The 10,059-nt window shown below is 38.3% G+C and overlaps 1 protein-coding gene across 1 annotated transcript in view; it reads right to left on the reverse strand.

The window, feature by feature from the left end:
* The window catches only part of LOC107553310 (liprin-alpha-2-like), a 115,701-nt gene that overhangs the window by 20,213 nt on the left and 85,429 nt on the right, over nucleotides 1–10,059 (reverse strand). The window contains exons 6-9 of the mRNA XM_016235536.1: nucleotides 5,301–5,522; nucleotides 4,042–4,188; nucleotides 2,303–2,386; nucleotides 545–676 (exon numbers count right to left, since the gene is read on the reverse strand). Of these exons, the coding sequence (XP_016091022.1) occupies nucleotides 545–676; nucleotides 2,303–2,386; nucleotides 4,042–4,188; nucleotides 5,301–5,522 (585 nt within the window). The remainder of the gene's footprint in view (nucleotides 1–544; nucleotides 677–2,302; nucleotides 2,387–4,041; nucleotides 4,189–5,300; nucleotides 5,523–10,059) is intronic.

The raw sequence follows: 10,059 nt of genomic DNA on the forward strand, positions 1-10,059 counted from the left end.
TGATATTCGTTTGTTTTATGCCTGCAGTAATTATGAGTGAAACGTCAAGTCATCATTGTGTATCAAACAGGGCCACCTTGAGGAAAAAAGATGCATTGCACATATTGAGTCATCATATATGTAAATATAGTTGTGCAGGAAAAAATACTTACACATTTACATACCTCGGGTCTCCAGTGACCCTATACACTTTTTACAAAAAATGTATCAGAAAACTGGCATTCTTTTATATTTGACTAATTTGTTTCTTGTTATGTTATATTGTTTATAATTAATAGATTGAGGAATACTAAGAAAGTTGATGTCTAACTTAAAAAAATGAAGGAGGGAGAGGGTAGAGAATGATGTCCCGGGTCGCTAAAGACCCAAGGTATGCATTTAAGGGTTAATAGGTCTGGGAAACCAGGCAGTAATGAGACCAGTGTGTTGGAGTGTACTGAATGTTTGTCAGTTTGTGGCTGTGTGGCTTCAATGCTTTTTAAGCATCAGATGATAAAGGTCAAATGTGTACAGTATGTGCAGGTGGGTATGGTAAAATCCGTACCTTGTCCTCCAGCGCAGCCATGCGCTCCTTCAGGTGCAGCTGAAGCCGTTCATTGGACTCGGTGAGGAGACGGTCCACAGTGTCAGACAGACGTTTGTTATGCTCCTCGTTCATCTTCTCCCTCTGCCGAGCCTGAGAAAAGAGCAGAGAAGACAAAGGCAAGAAAGAAAAAAGGGAAGCATGAAAAAACATCTTTTATTTTAAGAGTACAACTAGATTTCTACATTTTCAGAAGAAAATGTGAGAAGCAAGATAATCTGGTTCCTAGATATGGCTTGGTCTACTCTAAGGGATGCCTATGGAATTTGTTTTTCTGAACCAATAGAGGGCAGTATTACACCCTGGAGCACTGTGATCATATTCTAGGAGTTTTATGTCTGATTTTTTAAGTCTGGTTCATGATATTAAACACACATAGGTGCCTCTGAGAGTTCACATTTTGCTTCAATATTTAATTCTAATTTCTCACATTTTTAAGGGTGTTTCTAAGGGGGTTCATTTTGTGATAATCTCTCTAGAAAATGAAGAATGACAGTCCTTGTAGTTGAATGCAGGGGTGATGACTTTTAAACACAGTTGCGGTGGGATTTGGGCACTCAGTTGCCTGGCAACAAAATCTAAATTTTCTTTTGGTGGCAGTGGTCTTTAAAATGTAGTCAACACAAAGCATTGTGACTGTCAGGAAGGAACTGGAGCTAGTCTGAGGTGTATCAAGGTTTAATTAAGGCTGAAGGATGATAAGGACTCTCTTTGACTGCTTTAAGTCATTACAACCATCACATGGAAAATTAACCCTGCATGAATTATTCAAAATCCAAATATAGCAGCCAATTACAGCTCTGCTCTCACTGGGGGTGGGGAAATTCATCTGCAAGATGAGCTAAAAAATGTCCCGTATTCTCAGAGCAGCAGCATGTGTGTGTGTGTTTGTACAAGAGTGCTAGCTTATCGATCTTTGTGTGCCTCTGTGGTGTGTGTAAAAAACACAAGAAAACACAAAGTAGCACAGGCTAATCAGAGTGGTCAGATTAAAGTGGTCTGCAAAACACACCGCCTGCAGGCCTGGTCAAGACCTATTGTGCAACAGGTAACATGTCTTCCTTAACGCGAGTGCGCACACACACACACACACACACACAAACACACACAATGAAATTAGGACCATATACTAATATTGTTTTAATATAAATCTAATTAAAATACAGACTATCCTTGAAACCCAAACAAAAAGAAAGGTTTTTACTGTTTTAAAATAAAATATCTTTGCCACCAAACTATGGCTATACATGTCCACTGACTCCTATTATATTGTTAAAATATTCTATTCTATTGTTAAATAATATGAAGAGATACACTAGTAAATGTTTAAATAAATATACAGTAAACTAAGATTAATAAATCCAATATAGCACTATGGACTTCCTATTATTTTAGTACAACTGTTAAGTCTTTTCCCTAATAGGAACCATCTGACGAATGTGATTTCAAGTTTTGTGGAGACATTCTGGCCACACATATGAACATCCACACAAAAAAACACTGGTGTCTCAATAGTGTTCATTCTTATGTGCACTTAAACAAATCAAACCCTCACGCACACAGTGCAATGAACCAAAGCCATTCACACTCTCTCATTTTCTCCCTTCCATCATCCTTCAAGCGATCTCATCTTTCCACTATATCCAACATTCACTCCCTCAGTGACCCACTCTGCATCCCTGTTTTCTTTTGGTGTCATGGCCCCAACCCAATCCTCACCCTGCCCAGTTCTTGGTTCTTCTCTTCTAGCTGGGCCTCCAGTTGGCGCAAACGCTCCTCAATGTTTCCATGACGCTCCTCCGCCTGCAGAAAACAGATTAGACACTTCACATTTAAGAAGAAAGAGGTTTAGATTTAATGGTTAATTGTGAGCCAACCATATTTAAAATGAAAATAAGGCTGTGAGGCATGAAAGCATTTTTTTTTTGTTCAGTGCATATTGTTGTATAGTTCAGCTTCTCTGACTAAGGTCTATAGCCCAGTGATGGCATATAAATGGGATCTTAGGAAGGAGAAAGTCTCCATCTGGTTTAAGGCCAGCCATGGATCTGTATTCATTAGGAACATGAAGTGTATGACAGGATGCCACTGACTGAGCATGACAAAAGTTGCCATTTTTAATTATCTGCATAAGCGAGACTATAAACAAAACCCCACTGCCTCTCTGCCACTCTGACAAGACATTTGGCTGCCTCAGAAAAACACTGTCATCCACAATTTCAGCTGATGTTAAGATGAAACGTGACTGCTACAGAGTGAGGATGATCTAAACTGGCAAGAGATGGAGATGGAAGCCTGTAGAAGAGAAATATTTGCTCTACCTCTGGATGTTTGATGGCTGATGCAACGAAGTGCTTTATTATTTACAGTAGAGCTGTATTTTTATTTATTTTAGTCTTTTTTGACACTTATAACAAGAAAAAGGACATAACTGATGGGAAAAGGGGTTGGAACAGGATGAAGAAATAATGACTTGCATGGAGCACCATGGCTCAATGTGTCATAAAACATATTGCCTGACACTAGGCCTCAGGTCTGACCAATACATATGTTTAAGGATCCAGATTTTACTTTGGACATCAAGTGGAAACCCAAATCAGTAAAAAAAACAATTTACACAGTATATTGCCTATTGAAAACAAAATGATTTTTTAATCAGACAATCAATTACCATGAACTATATAGGACCAACATATTAAAAATTATTAACATGATATAAACAACAGCACAAGTGTTTTACCCGTTAAGCCAATGTCAGTCTTAAAACACATTTTCGTTAACTGGAAAAAAAAAATCTGAATTTCAATAAAAAAACTAATTTTAACTAAATGAAAATGTAATATATTGCCTTGGCAACTAACTGAAATTAAGTTTAAAAAAAGACAATGAAATAAAAATAAATTGAAACTAAATAGAACTTGGGACAAAAATTTTGTAGGTCTGCCCAATTCCCCCTGGGCCCAGTAAGTGGGCTAGGACCCAAAGCAACATTCCTTGTTGTTCCCCCTGGCGATATCCCTGCCAGGAGCACAAAATCACAAACTCATGCTGTCTATACAACAGCAGATGTCCTGATTTATCTCTCTCTTTTGAGATATTTATACCCACTGCATTCATAGCAAACACTCTGTCCAAACTGGCACCAACATCCATGCAGTTGGGAATCCTCTTTCTTTCTCCAGCTGATGGATCTGGATACTGAAACAGTTGGGCGATACCTGCTTCCTCCCAGCATGCCTCTTCTCAGCATGCTGAAGGATTCCAGCATGATTCGGCTGCTTTAGGGCTAATTAACCCCCCTCTGACTAACACGCGCCCTTCACACGCACACATACAGATGAAACATGACTCTCAGTACATCTCATCTGCATTATGGGACATCAACCAGCACTGAACTACAGCGCTCATACTTGAAATGAACTTCAATTCAGTACAGGCCAGATTCAAGGTTGGCATACCTGTCGGTAAAGTGAGTCCTTGGTGGCCAGCTCGTTCTCTAGCTTGTCGTTCAGGTCATGGATTGAGGTGGTTTCTCTCTGAGCGGCCAGGTAACGCTTTTCTAACGTTGTGATTCGCTCTTCCATGTCCTCCTTCTGTGCCATCGCCTGTTGAACAGGCACATAGTAAGAGAAAACAAAAACCCTTGGGAAGTTTGAAAACCTTTAACAGATTACATTAGGGAATAATTTAGTAATAATAATTTAGGGAAAATGTGCGTAAAGTCAGCATAAAATAATTTTCTACATGCATCTTATTGTTCATATTGTGAATGCTTCATCCATGAATTTTTTAATCAGAAAGTCAGAACTGGAACTTCTGGTGGAACAACAGACTTCTCTCTGGTGACATATGCAAGATTTCCTCAATCATTTAGTTTGATTAGGAGTCCCGCTCCTTTCTTAAAATCGATTGCAAGCTCGAATTCAGATCTGCCTCCATCCAATCAACAACTGATGGATAGAACTAAGTTCCTGCCTTACTTTCTTTTTGACAATTTGTTTAATTTGGATGTGCATCACAATATGGAAAAAAATCTGTCACTACTTATTACATCGCAACTTAACTAGATATAATTACAAAAAATATAAAAAGGGACTGATCACTTTTAAAATTAATTCAAAATTAAAATTCTATAATGTTGTTTCAAACCAATATGACTTTTCTTGTGAAAACAAAACAAAACAACAGAATCTTTAAACTACTCTTTTCTATACAATGAAAGTGTAAGGTAATAATATCAAGCTCCAAACATGACAAAAAAAAACAACCAGACAAGCAACATAAAAATATAGTCCAAGTTTTCTCAAGCCATTTCATAGCTTTGTGTGAAGAACACACCAAAATTGAAGGCTATTATTCACTAAAATGCACCTCTCTTGCAGTAGCAATCAATACTTAAGGATTCTGTCGCATTTGGTTACAAGACCACAATGACCTGGTTCTATGTTAAGTGAATATACTTCAGTTGTATGGAAAAGAACGGCAAGAGCATTCTACAAAACATCATCTGTGTTCCACTAAAGAAAGCGACATTGATATTTTAGACCTTGTCAAGGAATGAGTCACAATTGCATTATTTGCAACCTTCTGTTTCTCAGCGAAAATAAAGCAGAGCTGAGAAAATATCCTCACTGCCTGATGTTTTATCTTCCCTGAGACAAGCCCTCATCAGCTTGTCCCCATTCTGTCCCTTTCCTCTCTCCCCAATCATTCTAACCTCCCGTATGTCCCTCTGGTGTTTGGTGCTCAGCTCCTCGTTCTTCAATAGGTCTTTGCGGGCCATAGCCAGTTCAGTCTCTAGCTCAGACATGCGATTGGTCAGGCCGCTGATCCGCTCTCTGTTTTGGGCCAGCTCCTTATTGGCCTTATCCAACAGTTCCTGCAGCTCCAGACACCTGCTGGTGTCATCATGGACATCGATGGAACCATTGGGAAGCCTCTGTCACAAACACAAACACAAAGAAATGTTAGTGATGCAATGGAGAGCTAGTAGAGAACTTGAAAACTTGTTTATCGGTCCCCTGATTTCCACTTAGGGTCCTAAATAAGCTTCAGAATGCCAAAATAAACTTCTAAATCATTTTCAGAGAGGTATATGCTGAGTCAGAGTCTGAAGAACACACTCAGCAAGTTAAGCAGCTTGACTGCAATTATGGCCTCAGGAGTTCAGAGGTTCTTTCGCATGCATCATATTGTGACCGTGCATTTCATCCATCTACATTATACAGCCAAACAAATGAAATCCTCCAGACCAGTGATTTTGCCAGCCTTCAAACTCAGGGTTGCTCTGCACATTACTGGAAACAAAAAAACGACCAGGGTTAGATGGGCTAGGGCTAGATTTTCCCCCAAAACTGGCTGCTTTCGCAAAACTGAAATTAAAAGTAAATTAAAATTAAAAACCCTCTCTTAATTTTAAAATATGAAAATGTCATAATATACATTTTCAAAACTATAATGATCCAAACAATGTGTGAAATAAACAACAAAAGAAACAGTTTTGCTTGTTTACTTCAATATATATCATTTATATACAGTATAATGCACTCAGTTCTGGTCGCACTGAACAACAATTTTATTTTTTTATTTTTTATTTATGACACAATGTAATTTCAAACACTTTCTATCAAGGAATGCTATTAAACGCAGTACATGATTTGAAAAACTAAACCCTTTTTTTCCACTGCAGACTTTGAGAAAGCAATTTCAGCTATTGTCTTTACTCAAATGGATTATTGTAATTCCCTGTATTATGGAGTTGGTGCGGGAGCACTAGCGTGCTTACATAAAATCCAAAATGCAGCTGCATGACTCGGTTACGCCATTACTAATGTCATTAAAGTGGCTGCTAAACGGCATATAATTATTTATAAGATTCCTATTCTTGTTTTTAAGGCCCTACATAATCTAGCCCCGGGTTACCTGTGCAGTATGGTGTCAGTATACACTCCTTCCAGATTCTTGAGATCAGAAAAACAACACATTCTCTGTGTTATTAAGACCAAATACAAATATAAGGGTGATAGAGCTTTTTCCAGAGCCGGTCCAAAATTGGTTAGTCGGTGATTGTAAAGCACTTTGGATAACCTGTGTTGTATTAAATTGTGCTATAGAAAGAAAGAAAGAAAGAAAGAAAGAAAGAAAGAACGAAAGAAAGAAATGTGGTGGAAATTACACTTATTTATATTCACAGAGAAATCTTCCACATGAAAAGTCCACATGGCCCAGAGTGCCCACAGTTAAAAACACCCTCACATGCTATGATCTTTGACTTCCTTGGCTTTATCAGAAATTTTGCAGAAGCCTATCAGTCACTCTACTGGGAGTCCACAGAAAAACCCACGTTAGCCTCTGACAGGCTGAACTTAGCTTTAAGTATTTGATGAGCCATGAACCACAGGGACTATCAGACGTATTTCTGCCCTCCAGGGAGGCTTGAGCCAGCTCTCCAGAGAGACACACAGTCTGGAGCATGTCTGCCGTCTCTTGCAATCTATTTCTGTCTACTTTCATCCTCTCCATCCAGCTCTATATAATTCATTGTTTCTAATCGCACATGCAGTTTGAAGTCAACTGTAAATTTACATAAATATAAGATGTTCCTGCTAAAATTGTACATTTCATAGAAAGGCCAGGGTTTGGAAATGGTTTGGAAAAGGCCTACAGGCCTCTCATTTCCATTGTCTTCTTCTAAAGGTGTAATATTACGAAACACAACCTTTCAGGTGCTAACAATTCCCAGGAGAAACCCACCAGAACATGTTTTGCTCGTTCTATTAAAATCAAATTATAATAATAACCATATTATTATATACTATAATAATCACCATCAGAGAGATTCGAGCCCATGCATTTTGAGAAAAACTATAAAAAATGAGGTCTTCCTCAGTCCACATTTCCTTAGCTTCTGACTACTTAAATACCTGACAGTGATGATCTAAAATAAACACAAAAAAGCCAGACAATGGGTGACATCTGGAGGAGCTCTGCTAATAAATGGCACAAGTAGAGAACTTAAAGAGCTTCACACACAGAGACTGGTGAAAAGACAGTGGTTGACAGTCAAACAGTCAACAGGGCAATGTTCCTTCTTAAGTAGGAGCGGTAACATTTTAGCTACCTTTTCAGAGTTAGAAAACTTTCAGAAAAATACTGACACACAACACTGACTGTCTGACAATGTGATGTTAAAAATGATGTTAAATCACCTCCATGAAATCATATTTGGAGTTTTATAACTAAGACTATGGCTGTTATCTATAAGCTCATCTACATACTACTGCACTCCTAAAAGCTAACAAAAATAGTCTATATCTTAGTAAATATACACATTTAATTCCTATGTCCTGTAACAACCTCCTGTTTCAATAGGAAATACAGCAACATGAAAAGAAAAGCATGTTTGTTTAGTCTGTCTTTAAAGTTGTGATGAAACAGAAGTAGTGTCAGATCTGATATAACATTTTGAATAAAAATGACTTTTTTTCAACTTTTTTTAAAATTAAACACATACAGTGGGGAAAAAAAGTATTTAGTCAGCCACCAATTGTGCAAGTTCTCCCACTTAAAAAGATGAGAGAGTGGTGGCTGACTAAATACTTTTTTGCCCCACTGTACATGGATGAATCACTCACAATAAGCTATATAACAAGCATTTAGAAAATAGATAATACATTTTCTTTTCATGCCGACTTTCATAATGAAACCACAATCTAATATCTGCTCCCGAACTAATTTTGTGTACTAATGAGGAAATCGATAATGCTGCATTGAAAAAATCTCTTACTACAGAAAATCAATCAATAGCATTTCACACACATAAATAAAAGGTAACGTGATATTTAAACAATGAACCATGGGATCAAAGATTAAGAGCAATTCACAATTTTCCTGTTGACCAGACTCCTGCTGGCTGGCTGACTGCTAGAAGTGAGTCACACTTAGAGACAGGAGACAATTTAGCAGCCTGTGCTGAAGGTTGAAGGGCAACTTGGCGCATAATCAATGCGGTTTATTTTTCAGTAGCGAAGAAAATACCATCTGTGAGAGAGGTATTAGAGCAGGAGGGATCCCTTTTGGACCAGTGCCTCAGATATAAACAGTTACAAGGTGGAAGTAATGATAAAACCTATGGGGTCATACATTAACGTTTAAAAGTCTCTTATGCTCACCAAGGCTGCATTTATTTGATCAAATACAGTAAAAACAATAATACAGTGAAATACTATTACAATTTAAAATAACTTTTCTATTTAAATATATTTAAAAATGTAATTTTTCCTTTGATGGCAAAGCTTAAGTTTTAGCAGCCATTGCACCAGCATTCAGTGTCACATGATCCTTTAGAAATGATTCTAATATGCTGATTTGGTGCTCAAGAAATATTTCTTATTATTAGCAATGTTGAAAACAGCTGTGCTGCTTAAAGGGGTCCTATTATGCTTTTTCACTTTTTTAATTTTAGTCAGTGAGTAGTGTGTATGTTTGGACATAAAAAATATCTAGAAATTTACAAATCTCAAAGTCCACTCCAAAGGGAGATATTTAGTTTTTTAAAAATCCATTTTCAAGAACTACAGCAAATGGCTCGTTTGGACTACAGCGTTTGGTTTCCGGGCTTTGTGATATCACAAAGCGGCCCATTAGAATATCATTACAAATAATTCCCGCCTACAGAAATTCTAATGGTTGGGGGGTGGGGAGGGGCGAGGTTGTGGTTAGAACACTTGGTTGAGTGAGCGCATGAGACGAGACGACGAAGAAGAAGTGCTGCTGCAGAGTTAGTGCATCAGAGAAAACTAAGAAGAGCTGCTGTGCTGTAGCATCAAATTTTTGGCATGTCTAGAACAGCGGTTCTCAATTCCAGTCCTCGCGTACCCCCGCTCTGCACATTTTGTGTGTTTCTCTTATTGCTTCATACGTTTGTTATATTTGACTGTAAGTGCCCTGCGAAGTGGACATTACCGGATATTCCTCCATGATTCCAGTTCGAAGGGAGCGTATATGTTCCATACAAAGGGCATTTATGTGTGCGAGACGTGAATTTAAATTGTATTTATTTACAGAGGTATATTATGTCCCACTTCACGCTTCTCTTGTAAGTTGTGTTTGTGTGAAGACGCTGCAGGCAGCGGCGCAGCGCAAATCTGTAAATGAATATTCTGAAGTGAAGTAAACTTCAATGGATTTCCCCTGCTCAGGGAGTAGGGAGCAATGGACACTGTGTAGGGACCATGTCAATCGGAACACAGTTAATGCATGGAGCTCACTTCTAACAAGATGATGATCTGAATCAGGTGTGTTAACAAAGAGAGACGTGCAAAACATGCAGAACGGGGGTACACGAGGACTGGGATTGAGAACCGCTGCTCTAGAACAATTCTTACAAATATAACACGACGTAGCTGGGTGCCGCGGAAAGACGCCGAACGGCGCCGCCGGTGTGCCTACACTCATAGAAAATAATGTATTTGAAT

The sequence above is a fragment of the Sinocyclocheilus grahami genome, unplaced genomic scaffold (genome assembly GCF_001515645.1).
Source record: "Sinocyclocheilus grahami isolate Dianchi unplaced genomic scaffold, SAMN03320097.WGS_v1.1 scaffold2.1, whole genome shotgun sequence".
NCBI lineage: Eukaryota > Metazoa > Chordata > Actinopteri > Cypriniformes > Cyprinidae > Sinocyclocheilus > Sinocyclocheilus grahami.